The sequence below is a fragment of the Siphateles boraxobius genome, unplaced genomic scaffold, assembly GCF_051911475.1.
Source record: "Siphateles boraxobius isolate OS27281-9 unplaced genomic scaffold, OSU_SipBor_1 120, whole genome shotgun sequence".
NCBI lineage: Eukaryota > Metazoa > Chordata > Actinopteri > Cypriniformes > Leuciscidae > Siphateles > Siphateles boraxobius.
The window spans coordinates 2,063,982-2,089,245 of record NW_027508723.1 but is presented as its reverse complement, the minus strand read 5'-3'; the positions used below and the strand labels follow the sequence as shown (position 1 = coordinate 2,089,245).

The window sequence follows — 25,264 nt, the reverse complement described above, 5'->3', positions numbered from 1 at the left end:
TTGTATTTAAAATACTTTTTTTTAAATAGATTTCATGTAATATTCTGATTTTATGAGATTTTGAATTTGGGGTTTTCATAAGCTGTAAGCCATAATCATCAAAATTATAACTTTTGCACGATATTCTAATTTTTGGAGTTTCACCTGTGAATCCTAATTGTATGCTGAAGTATATTTTGAGTGAATCTCCTGCTGATCCTCAGACTCATGATGGAGCTTCTCTTCTTCAGTGTATTAAGGCGTTGCTCTGTTCCCTCAGATCGGGGATGTGCAGATGCGGCCGGTGGAGCAAGTGTCCTAGGAACGGATCAGGAACGGGAACTGGCGAGCCCTGCTGGACGAAACATGCACTACACCTCGTTTTCAAGAACTGGTTGAAGGGAATTTGGGTTTGCAGATCATCGGATCACACGTGAGAGCGTGACGCGCGCGTGTTCGGGAGCGAGCCGGAGAACGCCATCACCTCTGATTACATGTACAGATGCACACGATCTGCTGCTGTCTCGAATACAAGGGGAACTTTCAGCCTTTTAATGCGGGAAACTGGAACAAAAGATGAAAATGTGTTTCTGTTCGACACTGTCATCTGTGAACGCTCATACAGAGATGAGTATGCTATGAATTGCACATCATTTTGCGCTATTTTATTTTGTTTTTAGGTCATATTGCATATCTGTTTGAGAGTGTGTGACGGTTGTTGCTCGGTGCGGGTGAGGTGATGTTAATTACTGTATTCATTTTAGTCAAACTTGAATTGTATGCATATGTGGTTCTCATACCGTATTTACCGTGGATTGTATACCGTGCGTTCCTTTGAAGCGGCGAGGCTCGAGCTTTTATGAAATGAAATCAAGCGCGTGATTTTCATAAGCGAGAATCCCGTTCGATTGCAGTCACTCTCCAAATCAGGAACCGATCAATGTTGGTTTTACACTGAAGGTATGACACTGGCTTCGAGTGTATGGCGTTATATGTGTGCCTCAATCCTGAGCGAGTAATTGTAAGTTTTGAGCACAGAGAACTATTTTTGCAAGCACAGTGCATTATATTTTGAACAGAAATTAACAATTGCAAAAAAAAATATGTTTGAGCAAAGAAAAAACGATTCCGTGCTCAATAAATGTATTTGCTCTTATCCATATTAACGTGCAATAATAACCCCTCTCCCGGAAGCTTACTGAAAAAAAAAATTAGAAAAAAATAACTGACTACAGTGAGACTAATGGATTAAAACACATTTTGGTAAGTATTTTTTATTATTATTAACTTACAAGTGCCTTGTTAGTTTTGTGTATTGTAATGCTGTTGTGTTGTTTAACTTATAATATTACAGTAGCCTATATCTCCTATTGTGACTAAAGTTAGTTTGACTTCTCCTTTTCAAGCATTCCTAACGCAACAGCCAGATTGTTAATTTCTGTTCAAAATATAATGCGTGACTCTGCTTGCAAAATATAGTTCTCTGTGCTCAAAACTTACAATTACTCGCTCAGGATTGAGGCACACATATAACGCCATACGAGTATGGAAACACTGTAGTGAGCACTTGGAAAGAATTAATACTTGATAATAATCTATTCTTACTGACTAAACATGATGATTATTAATTATGGATAAATTCCTTTCCTTTCACTGTTTGTCAACTCAACATCTCAAAAAAAAAAAAATCCAAAACTTGATTTTTTCGGTTGAACTCTTTTATATTTAGGAAAATTTAGCCTTAATTTAACTATTCGACGTTTAAATAAAATATGAAAATAAATCAAATTCTCATGAAACCTGTCCAGTTTGCATCACATTTGCATGAAAATTAAGGACATTTATTTGTGACATTATTTCATGTAAAGAACATTTTCCCCCAATTCTAATTACCATAATCCACAAAATACAGGATTTATTAATCATGGTGCTATTTGTTGTGTTGCCTTTATGCATATTTTATGTTTTTTCTTTAATTTTTGTTTGATTATATTTAAATTCTAAAGTATTTAATATGGGAGATATAAATTTGAAAAATCATTTAATCAGGGTAAGTTTTCTATTAATCTCTTAATATCCGTAATTGCGATTAAAAAAAATAATGTCACAAGGAAAAATTATTATAGATTTTTTTTTAGTTTTTAGGGTGAAATGTAACCTGGACATGTTTCTGTGAGATACACACACTTTAATCTTAATAATTATCAGCAAGCAGGGTGGAAACAGTCGACAGTCTTAATCTGAAGGTGTTTTCAAACGTCCCTCTGTTATAATGTATAAATCCACATGCACTCTTGCCAATGTTAACGGTATTTGGTTTGTATATTTTTAGCATGGATTAATTATGAATTTGCATGAATGTCAGCTTTTAACTCTTATAAAAACTGAAGATATTACTGAAGGAACTATTACTGTAAAGGGCCAGATGTTGAACGCATTGAGGTTGAAGTTCAGCGCCTGACCCTGAAGAGGAAGAGTTTTATCTCATGTTGGACTGTCCTTCAATCATACGCCCAGAAAGCTTACAAAACACCTGATAATGACAATAAAAAAACACAATGGCCACAACAAATGACTCTTACGTTCTTTTACTTGCCTTGGTTTCTAAAACACAAGAGTTTGAGATCTTTATTTGAATGATGTCAACATGAAATTCCATCACTGTTTTGTAATGCACATATAGTAAACCTTAAAAGTGCTTATTTTTCCAGGTGGATCTTGTGAAGTTCAGGAATCTCGGCCAAACTGTAGATATGAACTCTTTCCCCACCAGTGCAAGCGTTTTCTATCTTTTCCCAAAAAACTGAACATATAATATATCAAAAGAATTTTATTCTAACTTCATGCATTCTTTTTTTTAATCAAAACTGTGGATAAGTTTCATAAAAAAGCAACAAAAAGCTGAGAAAATCATGTTTTTTTCTGGACATTCAGACCGATGATCAAAACATACAGGGCAGTCATTTATCTCTTCAAGGGTTCGACATTTCATTATGCAGTTTTTGATTGATATGTTGTTTAATGATTGTGTTATTTTAAATGTGCATCAGCAATCTGCTAAAACTTGTTTCTACATCTGTCTTTTCAGGAGATTCAGTTCTAGGTACAAAATGGGTTGTTTCTGTCATAGTTGAGACAAATACACTTGTTAAAGCAGACAGATGTTCACTGATCCAGGTAATAATCCTCAGGCACGTTGACTGGGTTTGATCAGTCTGGTTGTGACCCAGTGTCAGGTTTAATAGCAGTTCATAAGTTAGTTTGGATTGGTTTATTCTCAGAGCTGATGATGGCGATGTTGGGTATCACGTCCATAATGTCTCCTTTCTGCTGGTAATACGGGCTCTCAGAGTCCTCGTCCAGAGAAAACGGTGTGACCGACTTTTTTAGTTTCTGAAACGAGAAAAGCACAAATCTGTATCTTCACCCATCCAGTGCTGATCATTTCACATATTTCCAACATTGCACTGGAATGAAATGATCTAGGATTTACTTTTACATTATTATAATACTAGAAATTTATGAAATGAGTGAAAATTGTTTCAAAGAAAACATTGATTTAAACATAACATTTTGAAGTAGAAAGACTGAATATTTTCTTGTAAAATGTGCTCCAGTAGGCTAATCTATCTTTACATTTTTTGTTAAAAAAGTACAGGATATAGGCCCAAATATTCTTAAAACTTTTAACTTCGAACTTACTTTTCAACATTTTGGGGACAGGAATAATTTTTTTTTCTCCATTATTGATCACAAGTGACAGTAAAGACATTTATAATGTTACAAAAGATTCTATTTCAAATAAAAGCTGTTTAGAACTTTCTATTAATCAAAGAATCCTGAAAAACGAATCCGTATCTTCACCCATCCTGTGCTGATGGATATTTTCCAACATTGCACTGGAATGAAATGATCTAGGATTTACTTTCAAACAATTTTCACTCATTTCATAAATTACTAGTATTATAATAATGTCAAAGAAAACATTGATTTAAACACAACATTTTGAAGTAGAAAGACTGAAATAGTATTTTCTTGTAAAATGTGCTCCAGTAGCCTAATCTATCTTTAAAAAAATTTAAAAAAATAATATATTCTTAAACTTATAACTTCAAACTTACTTTTCAACATTTTGGGGACAGTAAAGACATTTATAATGTTACAAAAGATTAAATTTCAAATGAAAAGCTGTTCTTTTGAACTTTCTATTCAAAGAATCCTGAAAAATAAAATGTATCACAGTGTCCACAAACATATGAACTGTTTCCAACATTGATAATAATCATAAATGTTTTTTAAGCATCAAATCATCATATTATAGTGATTTCTGAAGGATCATGTGACACTGAAGACTGGAGTAATGATGCTGAAAATTCACAGGAATAAATTACACTTTACTATATATTCACATAGAAAACAGCTGTTTTAAATTCTAATAATATTTCACAATTTTTACTGTATTTTTGATCAAAATAAATGCAGCCTTTGTGAGCTTTGTGTAAAAACATTTTTAAAAAACTTTGAAATAAATGTGGTGGTGATGGCGCAGTGGATAAGACACATGCCTTTGGTGTGAGAGACCCAGGTTCGAATCCACTGTGAGACACCAATGTGTCCCTGAGCAATAAAAGCGTCAGCTAAATGATTAAAAATGAGCCAAGAACCCAAAACGGAGAGTCAGTCCAGTACCTGAGCGAAGGATCCGGGCAGAACCCAGAGTGTGTGAACGGCGGCCAGAGGAATCCAGATGATGGACGCTAAAGCGATGAGCCAGCCCACAGCCTGAGCCCACGGCGGGTACACGTAATCCTCGTATCGAGCTGGTTTAAACTGGATCACGGAGAACACCAGGATCACCTGAACACACACACACATCAGTTCCAACACCAATCCATGTCGGGTTTTCAAAGCTATCATTGTGTCAGTAAGAGTGAGATGGCACTCACGGTTATCAGAATCGGACAGATGACCCACCAGCACACCCTGAAGAAAATGTTGGGTCTATTTCCCGTCATCTCTATTAAATTACTGGACAGACGATTCACACCTATCAAAACAGAGATCAGGTTAACCAAGAAATAGCTCTTTTAACATTTTGTTTAATTTTCAAAAAATGTTTTTTTTTACATTGTGAATAAAGAATGGCACAATCCATGGGCGTCGGAACCGTTGTATATGAGTGTGACAAGACCCACCCACTTTTCAAGACCAATGATACTGGACCCAGTCACTTCTACCGTCTCTAATTCAGCGCATATTCTGTTCACTTCTCAGAGTGCCGTCAATCAAATCCATTCCATTTGAGGAATGGCATTAAATTAAACTCCATGCTGAATCATTATATTTCTCAACGAGCCGCAACTGAAGAAAATAATCACCAGTTGTATATATTATTGTGTTATTTGTCTTTATTTATTATATTTGCAATGAACGGTTAGTTACCTTCACATCATTAAAAATGGGTGTCTCAACCGTACCACATATGGGTACAGTTGAGACAAAAAGTACCTTATTTTTATGAGCTAATTGTGGAAAATATAAAATACTTATGGGTATTATTGATTGATAATATCTTAGTCTACAAGCTAATGAAATGTCATCTGGCATGTCATGTGGAAATTCACTTTTCAGTATCTATTTTTGTGTGAAAAAATCACAACGCAAAAAGTGTCTTAACTGTAGGCTACTCAGTCTACCCTACCCGTCCAGTCAAATATTGCGTTGCAAACATCAATAACAGCTTTAAGTTGTCAATGCTGGCAGATGACCATGTATCAGCAGCTGGATAATCCACGGATAGCTGTGCATTTAATGCACGACGTGAAGCGGAGTTTAGTTTACTTGTTTAATTAAAAGGCATTTACTCTAGTAACATTTTTCTGGGGGAGGAAAACACTCTAGGGTTAACCCACACACTTTTTTTTTTTGCTTCTGACGCCCATGGCACAACTATCAGAAGTTTCTCTCTCACCATAAATCCAACAAACACCAATCACTTCAAAAAAAGCCAGGAACATGATGGACACGATCGCTGTGTAATGATCCATCAGCTGGAACACGTAGATCCCAACCTGGATCAGAAGATCATGAGACGTTCATTAACTTTCTCAGACATACTTCATCTGAACTTCATAATACAGCCCTGATTTACAGCCATAATTGCATCTGCAATTGTTTTATATTAAATATAGTTGAAATGGAATTATAAATAACGCATTATTAAAGCTCTTTTAAAACATAATTGTGGTTAAAAATGCATGGAGAAATAAGCAGTGCAAATATGCAGTAGTGTCCAAAAGTGATTTCTGGCCTTGGAAAATTCACATCTTCACCCTTTATTTAAATATTATTTATTACAGATTTTGTAAGCATATTGCATAGCTTGGTGTCAATTTGTTTTATTTGTGATATAAAATAAGTTGTCTTTTATTGCCAATGAATGAACAGCTTGTAACGAATCTTAAAAAACGAGTCCTTCCTCGTTTCTCTCTGAAAGCCTGTCGACTGATTTTTATGTTTAGGACTCGGGACGTTTTTGGCGGGAAAATCGCAGATGTGTGTTTTCCACCGAGAGCTTCTCTTCTGTTCAATGACACATGAAACTAATGCTTATACAATGTTCAGGATAATGCTGAAAGAGCCGTTCTGGACTGTAATGTCAATGTGTCGTGCGAAGAAAAGAGATTCATTCAAACTATAGTCTCACATAGTCAGATCTATATAGTCTATAGTCTCAAATATACTTTATAATCAAACTATCATAACAGTGTGATTATAATGAGCTCATCTGTCGCTGCTGCAAACATCTCTACATCTCTATGATCAGATGCTTTCTGAACTGCTGTTTATCATTTCTGTTGTGTGTTTATTTTGTTATTGAGAGGAAAGAGCAGCAAATATTCACATATTCATCTAAACGTTGCTCTCAGCAGTGGACGGCGTCGGGATATTCGTTAATAGTAAATCACTGCAAAGGTATTTCCAACTTCTTTTTATTTAAAAAATAAATAAATAAATAAACTTCACTGTGAGAAAATCAGGATCTTGAATCACGTTCAGTCTCTTGTACGTTACGTAAACACGAGTGCGAGAGCAATAAGTGCAGCTGCAGTTCACTTAACGGCCACCGGTGTCGCTATAAACAAGAGTTTTTTAATTCTACATATAGCACCTTTAATGTTAAAGCTAAAAGTAAAGTGAAATAAAATAAAAGTGATCATGTAACCTGCATGACATTAGGGATGCCCATGAGGAACGCCGCACCGCAGACTATGAGCACAACAAACTCCTTGTGTTTGAGGTGTTTCAGGATGGGTTTACTGTAACTGTCCAACAGACTGGTCACCATCACCTCCACCATGGCAAACTACACAACACAACAACACAAGGTAAAGTTTAACAGTGTTAGCTGCCATTTCTGTCAAATGATTCCAGCAGAATTACTCCAGCAAACATTCATGCATGTGTTGCTTAATGTTTTATCATGGCAGTGAGATGAACCGAGTGAATGAACAGCTCACATTTTATGAATTATAAATCACAGATGTAACAGCTTTAGCTTGAATCTGTCTTCAGTCATGATATAATCCTAGAGACGACATGGCCAGCTTCATTTCACTCCAATATATATATATATAAATTAGGGATGCACTGATATGAAAATTTTAGCCGATACTGATAACCGATAATTCTTTATATTTGAAAGCCGATAACCGATAAATTGGTCGATAAATCTAAATCCAAATTTATATTTAATTTTTGAGAGCCTGATTACAAAAACAAGTCTCACCATCAGAATCCATGTCTCAAGCACACAATTATAATGATGTTTCATTATAATTTTTTTAGCTGATATGACAGACTTGTGTTGCACATGTTGCACTTAACTGTATTTTCCTTTTTTAAGCGATTTAAATCATATTTCAAGCAATTCAAAATCGCCATGTTGAACAGTGCATCTGAAGGAAATAATCCAGTATTTATCAGCTTTAATATTTCAGACAAATTATCTTATCGGGCTGATAACGTTAACATTAAAAATGATCATATATCGGCCGATACCAATATGGTTGCCAATATATCGTGCATCACTAATATAAATAATATTTTTTCTTAAAAAAAAAAGAAGCCTGATCGGATTATTTAATTTTTAAATAATTTTTTTAATTTCAAGGTTGAAATACAGAATGACCTGGTTATGTTTTTCAAATGTTTTGTGAGATTCACCCCCACATGATCTAACGAGCAGTGTTTACTCATCTATTTACAGTATAACAGGAGCAACTACTGTTGGAAATCACAGGTACATTAAAGAAAATGAAAGCAGATCATGTAAACTCGTCTCTTGTTATGCATTAAAACCTTGACCTACTTTTTAGTGTTTATGAATACAATAAAAGTTCATTATAAGAACATCATCATGTTAGCATAATATAATACAGGACTACACAGTGTTGTGTTGACCACATTAACCAGGTGTGTGATAGTTAAAAAGTGTTGTCATGAAACCTGACTGTCGAGGCCGAGGCAGAGTAACATGAAGAAGAAGAGAACGGCCCACAGAGGAGCAACAGGCATGGTCACAAAGGCTTGTGGGTAAACCACGAACACCAGACCTGGACCTGCATGGACAGCAATATGAGACACATTCATCAATGCTATTCAAGTTATTTTGTTGCAAACATTATAAATAAAGGAATCAACACTGAAATAACTCACCGTCCACTGCGATTTCACTGACTGGCACATTCTGAAGATGAGACATGTAGCCGAACGCAGAGAAAATGACAAATCCAGCGAAAATACTAGTCAAGGAATTTGTGATGGAAATGGCCAGAGTGTCTCTACAGTGACGGGAATAAAAAATGAGGTTACACTTTATTTTAAGGTGTCATTGTTACAGTGTAATTATATATTTAAGTACAGTGTAATATTAATTATACCATGGTCTGGGTGAATACTCGATTCTGATTGGCTGCAGGGTGTCCATTAAAAAGTGTTTTACCATGGTTTGGGTGAATACTCGATTCTGATTGGCTGCAGGGTGTCCATTAAAAAGTGTTTTACCATGGTTTGGGTGAATACTCGATTCTGATTGGCTGCAGGGTGTCCATTAAAAAGTGTTTTACCATGGTTTGGGTAAATACTCGATTCTGATTGGCTGCAGGGTGTCCATTAAAAAGTGTTTTACCATGGTTTGGGTGAATACTCGATTCTGATTGGCTGCAGGGTGTCCATTAAAAAGTGATAGAGGACACCTAGAAGAGATGCGCGGATGGGCTATTATTTCATCCGCAACCGCATCACAAAACTCATCATCCGTCCGCCATCCATCCGCACCAACGTTTTTGACCAATTTTTTGACCGTTTTTGACCAAAATACAAGGCGCTGCTGATGACAACCGCGAGACTAGAAACCGCCCGCCACCCGCCCGAATTTAATTTTAAAAAAAAATTCGTCACGTCATCCGCCCGATCCACGGTTTATCCGCGGGGTCCGCGGCTATAACCGCCAACCGTGCATCTCTAACACCTAGTAAATGAGTTCTGGTGAAACTGACTGTTTACCGTTCGAAATTAATAAATAAATGCGCTGGCTACATCAGCTGTGAGTAACCATAGCAACAGCCAGTCAAAGTATCCGTTTACAATTTATTCTATCAAAACAAACATCTAGTTAGCCGTTATACATAGCCTACTAATACAAAAATGAGCAACTTCGTTATTTCTTTTAACCTTTTTGGAGAATTTGACAACTTTGATGACTGGGCTGCTGCTGAAGAAAGAGAAATTGTAAATAAAACGGAGAAACGACACAAGGAGATAACACCGCTGAGCGGACTATAAATATCTCCGGTTGCTAAATAAACCGTCAGGCGTAACACGGGAGTCCAAGTTATTGTTTGTAAAAACTTTAGATTTCGATGGTAAAACTAATTAAAATATAAACTAATGTTTTAAAAATGTGTTTTTGGGCAAGTGACCATGGTATAAGCAGGTTAATGCCCTTCGAGGCGTCCATTAATACCTGACAATGGACACCTCGTCGGGCATTAACCCTTTTTTAACTACATGTACTTACTATAGGGTTACTGTAGGATTAGCATTTGGTTGAGGGTTAATTGCATGTAATTAGGCATAATTTACTGTTATTACTATGGTAATTACATGCAACATATGTAACAAGAACACGTGTTATCAAAAATGATATGAGATGTTTGTGAATATCCTATTTCTCTCTGCACATTGAGTCCTGATGATATTGCATTAAATACATGGCAGTATAAATTCATTAGAGCAATAAATGAATTATCAGTGATCTTTGCTCTAGAGCGATATAGACAAATACAACTAGATTTTATATAATGGTCTGTTCAGGAAAGTAGATTAGGCCTATAGATGATGTGTTGTATGCAACAAGACACGCAGTGTTTAAACTAGAGATGATAATAATACAGCTTGATCTTCTGTTACTTGAGGACATTGTTGTTGAAGTTGTTGTAGCTGGACATTGCCATCAGCGAGCCGAAGCCGATCCCAATAGAGTTAAAGATCTGAGCCGCCGCATTAATCCAGACCTTAACACACATTACAACAATGTTAATATGAAACAAACATAATGTGTAACTGAATGACCACAAGCACAGTACTGTATGAAGAACTACACACACACGTACAGCAGCTTTCCTTTCTCAATCATTCACATCTTTACCATCATTAGTTTTTTTTAATTAGGGCAGCCAAACTTAATGTGTTAAAGGTAAGCCTACACTATGTAGTTTTTTTTTTGTTCAAAATTAAAGAGTCAATAAATCATCAATCTTTCTTTCAAAGTATGTTTTTGTCTTACCTTGATTTACTATGTTATAAGTATTTATATAAAACCTGTCAAGATGGTTTTCTCGGGAAATTGCGTACTCGTGTGTGTGTGTGTCTCGCCACATCCGTAAACTTGTGTGTGTGTGTGTGTGTGTGTGTGTCTGTGGCAGAGGTTAGTCGTCACAACAAGTGAGAAAGGTTGACATGGAGCCGCTAAATCTCAAATATCCAAGACTGTACCTTTCATTTATGGTATTAATGCAGTTAATGACAATACATTTATTTAACAAAAGTACACTGTAAAAAATATTCTTACTTAGCATTGTTGTCTTAAATATCTAAAATTTCTTAAATCAAGATATATTTACTGAAGAAGCAAAATGAAAAATGTATCAAAATGAAGTGAGTATGGGGTCAGAAAAATATATATTTTCTCCTTTGAATTAAGTTTATTTTTCTAACCTCATTGGTAGATAATTGTTCTTGTTTTAAGCATAAAGGCACTAATAAGACTTCTCGAGTAATGTATCTTGATTTAAGAATGTTTAGATATTTATTCTAGAATATATTTTCTTGCAGTGTAGTCGCAACAAAAATCCCAAAACATAATTTCTGCACATTATTTAGTTTTTCCAAATCTCCTAGGAACTAAATGCAGCAATACAAAATGCACTGATTTTTGAGCATCCAAACAATTCTTTTAACTACAAAAAAAAAGTATTTTAATGATAAATGATTGTAATTGTATGTAATGTAATGTAATGATTGTAATATAGTATCAGCCCTATTTGTGATTTATTCCGCACCTCCACATTCAGGAGCTTGTCCCACTCGGGAATGATGAAGAACCGGATGCCGTCTATGGCTCCCGGGAGCTGCACGTTATTGATCAGCAGAGCCAGAAGAATCACGTATGGAAACAGAGCGGTGAAGTACACAACCTGTGAACAATATGTGTAAAGATGAACTTACAAACACGTACATGGAAAATCTGGAGAAAAATACAAATAAAAGGATAGGGTCGGGCAGTAATGAAGGAGAGTTTAATGTCATTAAAGTAATATATCATGACTATGATTGATGTATTTTCCATCTGTTCGTGTCTTGCTGAATTTGCAGAAATGTATTAGCATGGTATTTAGGAAATGGTAACATGATAATACCATGGTATTCTTTGAAACACCTTGGGGAAAAAACACAAACACAAATGGGTAAATCTAAAAAAAAAAACTAAAAATGAAAAATGATAAAAAAATTAATTATATTTAATTTTGCTTTAATATTTTTTGTATTACACATTGATATATTAACTTTTTTCCCCTCAATTGTTTATCACTTTGTATTTTATTTTATTTCATTTTACAGCCTAATCTGGGATTTTCTCTTATGTACAATTTATTTGTGTTTGTGCTTTTTATTTATTTCTTTTGAATGATCTGTCAATACCAAAATAACTTTCAATTAGAAAAAAAAAGATCTGCGGAAAACATGAAGTCAGTGTGTGAATGTGACCTGTGTTGTAAAGTACCGTTTAAAAGTAATGCGTAACAATATTGTTACTCCCTATAAAAAAAGTAACTAATTGCGTTACTTAGTTACTTTTTTGTGGAAAGGAATGTGTTTCATTACTTTTACTCACCTGGGCTGGGCTTTTTGTATTTGCTAAAAACAGAAAAAAATCAGTTTTTAGCAAATATAAAGGCCTTTTCGCATTAAAAGTGAAATTAATCGGCCTCAGACTGAAGCTAATGCAAATTGACACCTGTACAATAGAGGGCGCTGCTCAAACAAACATTTAACATCAACACTCTTCAGCAAGAAAAAGAGAAGAAGAAAAAAAGATACACAAATGTGATTTTTATCTTAAGTCATTCATGGTTGAATTTGATCATCAAAAGTCAGCAGCAAAGAAGTTGTTTAATAAAGTGACATTAAATAGATAAAGTATATTTGCGATGTTTAACATATTTAATTATTGCAGGTTTGCATAATATTCTAATTGTGCATTTCACTGTGGACAACATGAGGAGAAGAGAGTCAGTCAATAAAAGAGAAAACAAAGTAACTTGCTGAAGGGTTCATTTGCTGCAAAAGTGACTATTTTTGTTGTAAATTTATAAGTAATGCATTACTTTACTAGTTACTTGAAAAAGTAATCTGATTACATAACTCGCAACAGCATGATGATGACTGTCGTGTTCTCCGTCTGTGTGTTCTCACCTTCCCGGTGGATTTGACTCCTTTAAAGATGCAGAGGTAGACGAGGATCCAGGCCAGCAGAAGCAGGAGGAAGAGCTCCCATCTCAAGACACCCGTCTCCTCCACACCACTGGTCCTCTCCAGTACCTTAAAACTGACACACGCACACACACACACACACACGCACACGCACGCACACATGCATGCATGCACGCACACACACACGCGCGCGAACACACACGCACGCACGCACACACACGCGCGCGCACACACACGTAGGCACGCACACACGCGCGCACACACGCACGCACGCACAAACGCACGCACACACACAAACGCACGGACGCACACGCAAGCACGCACGCACACACACAGACACACTGCAGTCAACATCAGAACACTTCACTGACCAATCAAGCAAGGCCGTAACCATGTCTTGAGCAGTTTTTGTTGTACAAAATAAGTGCATATTTAAAAAAAAATGCACATCTTCACTCTTAATCATATAACTAATATGCAGAAACATCACAGTCAATTATGGATTGCATGAAATTTTAAAAAACGTCCCTTTTTTGCACACTTCTGCATACTTACAAAAAGTGTTCAAATTATGGAAATAATATACTTTTATTAAGTGCAAACTAAATGTTTAGTTTTTGGACACTTATTTGCAATTAATAAAAATTTATTTAAATGAAAATATTTTAAATGAAATAATATTTAATGCAATTATTTGAAGTTCTGACCCACTTAAGTAAGATGTTATATGATTATGTATAAAGTCTTTAAAATATGGTTAAAGTTTACCGCAGAATATACTGTTAAACTAAAATATATTTTGTCAATTCTATGACACGTTTTTAAATAAATATTTTGATCTTATATATGTATAATTAAATATCCTAATGTCACATTTAGGACATTTAAAAAAATGTATTAACTTTAAATATAGGCCTAATCTCAGAAAAGTACTTCACATGTGATGTAGTATGTTAGTCAACACATCAAGTTACACACATGCAATTTTTAAAGCACAACAAAAGATTATTAAAACATTATCATTTAAAATATACTTTAAAGTAAGAACTTTTAATTTAACATTATTAAAAAGTGCACTTCTTAAAGTGTGTTAAGAAGCAGTCATAAAAGTGACTCTTAAATCGTGGCCTTATATTTCATTAATATTATATTAAAGGGTAAGTTCTTTAATCGAAAATGTAAAAATTTAAAAATCGAAATTATGACTTTCCGACTGGCACTCTCACGTTCTGACGCGACCCGACACATGATGAATTATGAACTGATTAAGGAGTATTTCCAGTGGCGGTTCTAGATCATTTGAACTGGGGGGGGGGTTAAGCTGGGGCCAGTTGTGCTGTTAGAGGGGCCAGTTACATTTAGACCTTATTGTTGTCATATCATTTTCTGCACTGCACTGCAGGCATTAACAGGCAAAATACCATGTTTATAATCATTCAACAATGCATTTGCATTTCCATTATATTTTTACATTTGCATTACATATTCAGTATTAGTCACAGTAACTGTAATTGACATGATGTCCTTCTTTCTCTTCATTTTGGTGAGAACTATAGAGCAAAAGCAATGGGGACCAAGAAGCTTATTAATTCATTTACTGAAAATAATTGACTTGCTAGGTAACTGTCTAACCGTTTACAGGGTTCTTGCACACTTTTAAAAGTCAAATTTAAGGCTTTTTAAGACCTGAAGAAATCAAAATGAATACCGTATGGGGTGTGCAATATTGACAAAAATATATCTCAATACTTTCAACGTTTTGTTGATAATAATTAGATGATATTTTACTGATTATGTTTTTGTGATGGTGCAATTACTGGTTTAGGCCTGTTGTTGACAGCTGACTCACGAAGATATTCATATTTTTCATAATCTATGAAGTGGTCAGTTCACAGCAGTGACAGACATTAATTTTTTAATTAAGGGGCAATATTTGCCACCTTAAATTGATTTCCAGGGGCATTTCACCTATATATGGACATACTTTCTAAACTTATTTAGAGTTATGCATCACCTTTTATGTCAAATACTAACATTCAAATTATACAGTAATTATACTTATTTATAGAATAATACTTAATTATACAGTACCACTGTTACCAGTCAAATTAATTCATTCAAGCAAAATCCATCTTTGCAGTGCAGAGGTGAAATACTCCTTAATCTGTTCATAATTCATCATGTCTGGTCGCATCAGAACAATGAGGGTGCCAGTCGGAAAGTCATAATTTCGATTTTTAAAGTCATAATTTCGATTTAGTAAGTCATAATTTCGATTTAGTATGCCCTATGTCACAATTTTGACTTTGTATCTCATACTTATGACTTTTAAAGTCATAATTTCGATTACGTAAGTCATAAATTCGACTTTTTATGTCATAATTCACTCATTATGACGGTCAGCCGCTGCCCCCTACTGGTGGTTTAGCTATCATTCTTTCTAATATATCATATTTGTATATTCAAAACACATTGAAAACAGTCTCATAACATTATTTAATGCAGTTGTAATATTTGATTGGTAACAGCCATATAGTTTCCTATTATTTCAATTTAATTTATTGATCAAATTTAAGAATTTAAAATGAAAGATGAAGCATATATTTAACCAGACTGTGGAAAAATGCTCGTTATAAAGGTTAAAATATCACAAATATGCAGATTTAAATATGTAAAAGCTGACTGAACACTGATGAGAATATTGCTTCAGAATAAATTGTAGGCTATTTAGCCTGGATACAACACACAAAAAAATCCCATTTTTTTCTGGACAGGCATTTTTTTTACTTGGACAAGTGAAAGACCGATTTACTTGTTCGAACGACAAGCACATGAAATGCCTTAATGTTGAGCCCTGACTTATATTTTATATAGTAATATGTTCATGTGCCAAGCCTGAGTATAGTTTTACACATCAGCCCAGTCTATTCTGTAAAGTTAGTGATAGCCTACGCCGGGTCAAGGTTTTTTTGCAGATTAATCTGACAATAAATGTGGCACACCCAGTTTTTCTTATGCACACCCAGAGACGCTTTTCTGGCTACGCTAGTGGGTAAAACACCTGTTGGAAAGCATCTTGTGCAGCGATTTTTGTGTGAGCATATCAGTGAACACCCCAGACCACTCGGTGAGTTTCACGTCTTTGTAAACTAAAGTTCAACATTCTCGGGACAGCACCATTTGTCCAAATTTTAATCTTAACCGTACGATTTCATCAGAAACGATTTTAAAACAGGGCTTTACTTGTAAAACGCCGAACTTACCCTTTAAGTGCAAGAACAGATTTAATCGCACATTCATTAAACACTTTACACAAGCGGCTGAGTCGTTTGGATATTGTTGGACGTTTAGCATTTCTATTGTAAAACATTAGTTAAAATTAAATATTTAGCTAATTCCAGTAGACTACCTCGCACTCTTTCACCCTTGAAACTATAGTATCACCATATTGAATTCATGCACAGCTTCTGTGAGCAGTGAAGCCCCGCCTCCTTTGATCTGATTGGTCACCTCAATCATTTTGACATTCCGAGAGCTGTTAGACCACTGAGGCTGACCAGTCTAAAAATACAACTTTTAAAGTCCTCCTGTGGTGAAAATCCAGCTCTTAATGTTGTTTATGTGTGTATGTGGTGTTTTCAGTGATTTGAAAGTGTCTCTTATGCTCACCCAGGCTGCATTTATTGAATTAAAATGGAGTAATATTGTGAGCTATTGCAATTTAAAATAACTGTTTTATATTGTAATATATAATAAAACTTTTTTATTTTATATTAATGCGCGTTTTAAACTAACTTATTCCTGTGATTGCAAAGCTGATTTTTTCAGCATCAATACTCCAGTCTTAAAGTCCCCCTGTGGTAAAAATCCAGTTTTTAATGTTGTTTATACGTCTATGTGGTGTTTTTAATATGCTTTAAGACAAACCATGTGTAAATTCATAAGTCGACAGCATTGCTGAGTATTTTCTGCTTAAAACTGCAGTGAACCAAAGACAGTCTCAAAAACACGGTTTGAAATCGCTGGTGTTTCTGACGTCACAAACGACCTTGTAACCAATCAGATCAACGTGTGATCGTCAACGAGTGGATCTCTGAGTGAGTGAGTGAGTGGAGGCGGGGCTAATTTGCATATTCATAGAACCGCGTATACTAAATGAGGCAAGGGTGTCAAGTTACAGTCAAGCTATTTTAACGCATGAAGAATTTTCATGGAAAAAAACTTTAAATTTGTAATTTTGGTGAGTTTTAAGGGATAAAATGATCGACTACGGTGGACTTTAAAACTGTCCATCTTTCTAACAACAAACAGAGCGGTGCATAATGGAGAGCAGCATCAGAAATATAAAATATTGGGGGAACAGTTTGGCAATAGCTGCTCTGAAACAATCTGTATTGCATAAAGAGCTATAGAGATAATGGTGACCTTGACTTGATTTTTACAGCCCTGAAATCATTAAGTAAAGAAGAAGAGGAAATGCACACACTTGAAGAACTGCTGGCTGGCGGTGGAGGACGAGGAGCTGTTGCTCGCCCGGTCCGAGCAGTTTCCCGTGTTCCACGTGTTATTGCAGTTTTCCCAGAGCAGCTCGCTTCGAAAGGAGCTGAACATGTAGTACAGCGCCCATGTGATAATTATATTATAGTATGTGCACATGATGAAAGAGATGGCCACCGTTGCCATGCCAACACCTGTATAGATTGATTACAGGTTACTAACATTTAGTCAGAACTGAACCATATATTCTCATATCAGTGACAATTATGTCTGTATTAATCTGATTTTTTTGTCAAAAAATTTCCACTGTGTACAGCATTAACATTGCAGTTAATCTCAGGGATTTTAACGTCGTGATTACGCATGCTGTGACCTTTCAGCAGGGGACAGGCTTTGGTGAGGGCCAGTACAGGTCCCCTTCGCAGGTACTGGCCCAAAGTCAGCTCCATGTGCAGGAGTGGGATCCCCAAAACCACCAGCATCAGCAGGTACGGCACCAGGAACGCACCTGAGGACCACAAGGAAGACAACAACACTTCACTGAAAGATGCACAGGCACATTCAGTTCAGGTCAGGTCAGATCAGGTCAGTTCAGTTCAGTTCAGTTCAGTTCTGTTTAGCTCAGTTCAGTTCAGTTCGGTTCAGCTCAGCTCAGCTCAGCTCAGCTCGGCTCGGTTCAGGTCAGTTCAGCTCAGTTCAGTTCAGGTCAGGTCAGGTCAGGTCAGGTCAGTTCAGTTCAGCTCAGTTCAGGTCAGGTCAGGTCAGGTCAGGTCAGGTCAGGTCAGTTCAGCTCAGTTCAGCTCAGTTCAGGTCAGGTCAGTTCAGTTCAGTTCAGTTCAGTTCGTTTCAGCTCAGCTCAGTTCAGCTCAGCTCAGCTCAGCTCGGTTCAGTTCAGTTCAGCTTAGCTCAGTTCAGCTCAGGTCGGTTCGGTTCAGTTCGGTTCAGTTCATTTCGGCTCGGCTCGGTTCATTTCGGCTCGGCTCGGTTCAGCTCAGCTCAACTCAGCTCAGCTCAGCTCAACTCAGCTGAGCTCAGTTCGGTTCAATTCAGTTCAGCTCAGTTCAGCTCAGCTCAGCTCAGCTCAGTTCAGTTCAGTTCAGCTCAGTTCGGTTCAGCTCAGCTCAGCTCAGCTCAGTTCCGCTCAGGTCGGTTTCGGCTCAGCTCGGTTCAGCTCAGTTCAGTTCAGTTCGGTTCAGTTCAGCTCAGTTCAGTTCAGTTCAGTTCAATTCGGTTCAGTTCAGTTCGGTTCAGTTCAGTTCAGTTCAGCTCAGCTTAGCTCAGCTCAGCTCAGCTAAGTTCAGATCAGTTCAGTTCAGTTTAGCTCAGTTCAGTTCAGTTTAGCTCAGTTCAGTTCAGTTTAGCTCGGTTCGGTTCGGTTCGGTTCAGCAGTTCAGTTCAGTTCAGCTCAGCTCAGCTCAGTTCAGTTCAGCTCAGCTCAGCTCAGTTCAGTTCAGCTTAGCTCAGTTCAGCTCAGGTCGGTTCGGTTCGGTTCGGCTTGGTTCAGTTCAGCTCAGCTCAGCTCAGCTCAGTTTAGCTCAGTTTAGCTCAGTTCAGCTCAGCTCAGCTCAGTTCAGCTCAGTTCGGTTCAATTCAGTTCAGCTCAGTTCAGCTCAGCTCAGTTCAGCTCAGCTCAGCTCAGTTCGGTTCAGCTCAGCTCAGTTCAGCTCAGCTCAGCTCAGTTCAGCTCATGTCGGTTTCGGCTCGGTTCGGCTCGGTTCAGCTCAGCTCAGCTCAGTTCAGTTCAGTTCAGTTCAGTTCAGTTCAATTCGGTTCAGTTCGGTTCAGTTCAGCTCAGTTCAGTTCAGTTCAGTTCAGTTCAGTTCAGTTTAGCTCAGTTCAGTTCAGCTCAGCTCAGCTCAGTTCAGTTCAGCTCAGTTCAATTGAGTTCAGCTTAGCTCAGTTCAGCTCAGGTCGGTTCGATTCGGTTCGGTTCAGTTCAGCTCAGCTCAGCTCAGCTCAGTTTAGCTCAGTTCAGCTCAGCTCAATTCAGTTCAGCTCAGTTCAGCTCAGTTCGGTTTCGGCTTGGCTCGGTTCAGCTCAGCTCAGCTCAGCTCAGCTCAGCTCAGCTAAGTTCGGTTCAATTCAGTTCAGCTCAGTTCGGTTCAGCTCAGCTCAGTTCGGTTTCGGCTCGGTTCGGTTCGGTTCGGCTCGGTTCAGCTCAGCTCAGCTCAGCTCAGTTCAGCTCAGTTCAGTTTAGCTCAGTTCAGTTCAGTTCGGTTCGGTTCAGCTCAGCTCAGCTCAGTTCGGTTTCGGCTCGGTTCGGTTCGGTTCGGTTCGGTTCGGCTCGGTTCAGCTCAGCTCAGCTCAGCTCAGTTCAGCTCAGTTCAGTTTAGCTCAGTTCAGTTCAGTTCGGTTCGGTTCAGCTCAGCTCAGCTCAGCTCAGCTCAGCTAAGTTCGGTTCAATTCAGTTCAGCTCAGTTCGGTTCAGCTCAGCTCAGCTCAGTTCGGTTTCGGCTCGGTTCGGTTCGGCTCGGTTCAGCTCAGCTCAGCTCAGCTCAGTTCAGCTCAGTTCAGTTTAGCTCAGTTCAGTTCAGTTCGGTTCGGTTCAGCTCAGCTCAGCTCAGTTCGGTTTCGGCTCGGTTCGGTTCGGTTCGGCTCGGTTCAGCTCAGCTCAGCTCAGCTCAGTTCAGCTCAGTTCAGTTTAGCTCAGTTCAGTTCAGTTCGGTTCGGTTCAGCTCAGCTCAGCTCAGGTCGGTTCGATTCGGTTCGGTTCGGTTCAGTTCAGCTCAGCTCAGCTCAGCTCAGTTTAGCTCAGTTCAGCTCAGCTCAATTCAGTTCAGCTCAGTTCAGCTCAGTTCGGTTTCGGCTTGGCTCGGTTCAGCTCAGCTCAGCTCAGCTCAGCTAAGTTCGGTTCAATTCAGTTCAGCTCAGTTCGGTTCAGCTCAGCTCAGCTCAGTTCGGTTTCGGCTCGGTTCGGTTCGGTTCGGTTCGGCTCGGTTCAGCTCAGCTCAGCTCAGCTCAGTTCAGCTCAGTTCAGTTTAGCTCAGTTAAGTTCAGTTCGGTTCGGTTCAGCTCAGCTCAGCTCAGTTCGGTTTCGGCTCGGTTCGGTTCGGTTCGGTTCGGTTCGGCTCGGTTCAGCTCAGCTCAGCTCAGCTCAGTTCAGCTCAGTTCAGTTTAGCTCAGTTCAGTTCAGTTCGGTTCGGTTCGGTTCAGCTCAGCTCAGCTCAGCTCAGCTCAGCTCAGCTAAGTTCGGTTCAATTCAGTTCAGCTCAGCTCAGCTCAGCTCAGTTCGGTTTCGGCTCGGTTCGGTTCGGTTCGGTTCGGCTCGGTTCAGCTCAGCTCAGCTCAGTTCAGCTCAGTTCAGTTTAGCTCAGTTCAGTTCAGTTCGGTTCGGTTCAGCTCAGCTCAGTTCGGTTTCGGCTCGGTTCGGTTCGGTTCGGTTCGGCTCGGTTCAGCTCAGCTCAGCTCAGCTCAGCTCAGCTCAGTTCAGCTCAGTTCAGTTTAGCTCAGTTCAGTTCAGTTCGGTTCGGTTCAGCTCAGCTCAGCTCAGCTCAGCTCAGCTCAGCTCAGCTCAGCTCAGCTAAGTTCGGTTCAATTCAGTTCAGCTCAGTTCGGTTCAGCTCAGCTCAGCTCAGTTCGGTTTCGGCTCGGTTCGGTTCGGTTCGGTTCGGCTCGGTTCAGCTCAGCTCAGCTCAGCTCAGTTCAGCTCAGTTCAGTTTAGCTCAGTTCAGTTCAGTTCGGTTCGGTTCAGCTCAGCTCAGCTCAGTTCGGTTTCGGCTCGGTTCGGTTCGGTTCGGTTCGGCCCGGTTCAGCTCAGCTCAGCTCAGCTCAGTTCAGCTCAGTTCAGTTTAGCTCAGTTCAGTTCAGTTCGGTTCGGTTCAGCTCAGCTCAGCTCAGCTCAGCTCAGCTCAGCTCAGCTCAGCTAAGTTCGGTTCAATTCAGTTCAGCTCAGTTCGGTTCAGCTCAGCTCAGCTCAGTTCGGTTTCGGTTTCGGCTCGGTTCGGTTCGGTTCGGTTCGGCTCGGTTCAGCTCAGCTCAGCTCAGTTCAGCTCAGTTCAGTTTAGCTCAGTTCAGTTCAGTTCGGTTCGGTTCAGCTCAGCTCAGCTCAGTTCGGTTTCGGCTCGGTTCGGTTCGGTTCGGTTCGGCCCGGTTCAGCTCAGCTCAGCTCAGCTCAGTTCAGCTCAGTTCAGTTTAGCTCAGTTCAGTTCAGTTCGGTTCAGCTCAGCTCAGCTCAGTTCAGTTCGATTCAGCTGAGCTCAGTTCAGTTCAGCTCAGCTCAGCTCAGCTCAGCTCAGCTCAGCTCAGCTCAGTTCAGCTCAGTTCAGTTCTGTTCAGCTCAGCTCAGCTCAGGTCAGGTCGGTTTCGGCTCAGTTCGGTTCAGTATGGTTCAGCTCAGCTCAGTTCAGCTCAGCTCAGTTCAGTTCAATTCAGTTCAGTTCAGCCCAGCTCAGTTTAGCTCAGTTCAGCTCAGCTCAATTCAGTTCAGCTCAGCTCAATTCATTTCAGCTCAGGTCGGTTTCGGCTTGGCTCGGTTCAGCTCAGTTCAGCTCAGCTCAGCTCAGTTCGGTTCAATTCAGCTCAGTTCAGCTCAGCTCAGTTCGGTTCCGGCTCGGTTCGGTTCAGCTCAGCTCAGTTCAGTTCAGTTCGGTTCGGTTCAGCTCAGCTCAGCTCAGCTCAGTTCGGTTCAGCTCAGCTCAGCTCAGTTCAGCTCAGCTCATTTCAGCTCGGTTCAGTATGGTTCAGCTCAGTTCAGCTCAGCTCAGCTCAGCTCAGCTCAGTTCAGTTCAGCTCAGCTCAGCTCAGCTCAGCTCAATTCAGTTCAGTTCAGCTCAGCTCAGCTCGGCTCAGCTCAGCTCAGCTCATATCAGCTCAGTTCAGTTCCGTTCAATTCGGTTCAGTTCAGTTCAGTTCAGCTCAGCTCAGTTCAATTCGGTTAAGTTCGGTTCGGTTCCGCTCAGCTCAGCTCAGTTCGGTTCAGCTCAGCTCAGCTCAGTTCAGTTCAGTTCAGTTCGGTTCAGTTCAGTTCAGTTCAGTTCAGTTTAGCTCAGTTCAGCTCAGCTCAGTTCAGCTCAGTTCGGTTCAATTCAGTTCAGCTCAGCTCAGTTCGGTTCATATCATTTAGCCATATCATAACAGAAGCTTGTCAAACCTATCAGATGGTGATATAGAAACACTTCTCAAATATAAGTTGATATATATATACATACACATGTATGTATGTATGTGTGTATGTACAGTAGTCAACATTTGCAGTAAAAAAGTTCATCAAAGTTGTCCTAAGACAAGAACAGGTCTTGTAAAAAATTCATGTATAACTTTGATGAAAGGTTTTGATCCACTTCAAATGTTGTTTACTATATATATATATATATACACATACATACAGTCAGGATCACCAGTGAGAGTGCCCGTCATAACCAGCAGAGGGCACTCCATCCCGAACTATTGACATTTCCAATTTGATTGCATCCACCTGTGTGTCATTGCCTTGTCAGTCTCAGCCTATTTAAACCATGTACACTCATTCATTCCCTGCGAGTCTTGTACGTGTATTACTGAATTTCTGAGCAATTCCACTGTTTTCAATGTTGCTGGTTCTTGATATCTGCCTGTGTCCTGGTTTCCAGTTCCTGTCTCTCCCTCTGGATTTGTTTGTTTAATTGGACTGATTTATTGCCCTGACCTTTTGCCTGTCTTTTACTACAATTGTGGATTACCCTTTCATTAAAACACTGCATTTGGATTCTCAACCTCCGTGCCTCGGAGCCGTTTGTAACACATACATACATGCATATATATATATATATATATATATATATATAATGCACATTATTAGAGGAAAACAGGGCCAAACAGGAAATAATTATATCCAAGTTGTGAATACATAAATGTAAATCCAATTATATAGTTCTAAGTCTGAATATATAGATATCAATTAAATTATATATTTATAACTATTCAGATGTATATTTATATATTCAGGCTTATAAATATATACTTTAAACTTTAAACTAATTATTTCCTGTTTGGCCCTTCATTAATAGGCCTATATGGAAAAGGAAATCTGAATATATATACATTTATATGTTCAGAATATCCAAATACAGTACCCCATACAAATATATAGTTATAAATTGTGGATATATAAATGTAATATATGAATATATAGATCTAAATAGCTAATACAAAAATTATAATTGAAACTCTGAACCAGTCTATATATACACACACGCACACACGCACACACATATTTTTAGATTACACTAGTTGCACGTAAGCATTATAGCAATATAAAGGTGTCCAGTGTGATCTGAGAGGAATTGCAGTGTCATGGTTGATCTTACACACCAGTACAGTTACAGATAAACTCATTCATCACACTGTGGATGTGTTACAGTCTGAAAGGTAAAGGTGAACTGTTGAATAACAAACTCAGCTGTCATATACACATGTGCATGGCTTCATAATGCCAGTTTTTACACACCAAAGGGCCACTAATAAGGTGTATTGATAAATTGGTGTACATCCAAAGTGCCATGAGGAGAAACACGGGACAAGTTATGCTGGTCAGTTGTTTGGTACTCTTTGTAAGTGATGATAAGCATTAGTTAAGTTGCGCACTGTGAAAAATGCTTTTCTTACTTAGTACTTTTGTCTTGTTTCCAGTCCAAAATATCAAAAAATTCTTAAATCAAGATGCATTTACTAGATGAGTGAAATGCCATACGATATTATGTCTTCAAATGTAATTAGTAAGTTGCTGCTTAAAAAAAGTTTCTGTTTGAATTAACATTATTTTTCTTACAACATTGGCAGATAGTTTAGCTTTTTTTTAAACAACAACTCACTTAATTTTGATTGATTTCCCCAAATAACAAGACCAAATATCTTATGGCATTTTACTCATCTAGTAAATGCATCTTGATTTAAGAATTTTTTTTATATTTTGGACTGGAAACAAGACAAAAATACTAAGTAAGAAAAGCATTTTTTTGCAGTGTGTGTCTCACCTCCACCGCTCCTATAGCACAGATACGGGAACCTCCAGATGTTCCCCAGTCCCACCGCACACCCGATCCCAGCCAGAGTGAACTCGATCTGCCTGCTCCATGTGGGCCTGCCGGCCTCCTCGTCCACGGCCATGCTTCTTCACGGGGATACAGGTGTGTGTGTGTGTGTGTGTGTGTGTGAGCAGACTGAGATTACAGAAGAGAGTCGTGTCGGTGTGTAATGATTGTTGAGGTGCTGTAATGATTAGCTGGGAGGCGTGAGAAAGGGACTTCTGCACGTGACATGATGTTGCTTCTGCTTTTTCAGGGTTACATTGGGGTGTCATAATCATGAACATATTGGTTTGTATGAAATCAAATCAAACTTCATTTATAAAGCACTTTAAAACAACCAAAGTGGACCAAAGTGCTGTACAGAAAAAATAAACAAGAAACATAAAAAATACATACTTTATGTAAAGCATATAATAAGATAAAAACAAATCAAGAGACATAAAACATAGTAAAAATAAACATACCATAAAAACACTCGAAAATAATAATAATAAACCAAATGTTAACGTCAGGTGTCAAAGGCCAAGGAGAAAAAGTGGGTTTTAAGAAGCGATTTAAAAACAGACGGTTAATAATGCAGATCATTCAACAGTTTACGAGTGCAAATATTGCTACTATTGTTATTATGCTTCTAATATTTTTGTTTTTGTATTGAGAACCAAGAATATTGGACACACAAGAGGACATATAACCAAACACGTCAGGGTTATATATAGAAAGAAAAAAAG

The 25,264-nt window shown here is 38.4% G+C and overlaps 2 protein-coding genes across 4 annotated transcripts in view; one reads left to right on the top strand and one right to left on the bottom strand.

Annotated features, from left to right (window-relative positions):
- The window catches only part of dhrs11a (dehydrogenase/reductase 11a), a 32,280-nt gene extending 29,729 nt beyond the window's left edge, over window positions 1-2,551 (top strand). The window contains exons 7-8 of one of the 3 annotated variants that reach the window (XR_013201081.1): window positions 260-939; window positions 1,494-2,551. Coding sequence is in view for 1 of the 3 variants with exons in the window: in XM_077223053.1 (XP_077079168.1) it covers window positions 260-301 (42 nt within the window). In the remaining 2 variants the exon portion in view is untranslated. Of the gene's footprint in view, window positions 1-259 lie in introns of all 3 variants that reach the window. The other 2 variants (XR_013201080.1, XM_077223053.1) reach the window with 2 other exon arrangements.
- On the bottom strand, window positions 2,552-24,674 carry LOC143731994 (sodium- and chloride-dependent GABA transporter ine). Its single transcript, XM_077222617.1, has 13 exons — window positions 24,483-24,674; window positions 17,906-18,040; window positions 17,522-17,726; window positions 13,018-13,150; window positions 11,604-11,738; window positions 10,453-10,556; window positions 8,698-8,822; window positions 8,488-8,600; window positions 7,205-7,345; window positions 5,951-6,050; window positions 4,926-5,026; window positions 4,669-4,836; window positions 2,552-3,372 (listed from the first exon to the last, which is right to left on the bottom strand). Exons 1-13 carry the CDS (start codon window positions 24,613-24,615, stop codon window positions 3,229-3,231), a joined length of 1,737 nt encoding a protein of 578 aa, XP_077078732.1. The 5' UTR covers window positions 24,616-24,674; the 3' UTR covers window positions 2,552-3,228.
- Between the last annotated feature and the right edge of the window lie 590 nt (window positions 24,675-25,264).

What these genes read in the sequence shown, in the direction of transcription:
- LOC143731994 (XM_077222617.1), bottom strand. Translation starts at nt 24,615, where the DNA reads ATGGCCGTGGACGAGGAGGCCGGCAGGCCCACATGGAGCAGGCAGATC. An exon ending in AGCCTGTCCCCTGCTGAAAG is followed by an intron (nt 17,727 to 17,905) that starts GTCACAGCATGC and finishes CAATCTATACAG; the next exon opens with GTGTTGGCATGGCAACGGTG. An exon ending in TGGTGTTTGTTGGATTTATG is followed by an intron (nt 5,027 to 5,950) that starts GTGAGAGAGAAA and finishes CTGTTTTGATAG; the next exon opens with GTGTGAATCGTCTGTCCAGT.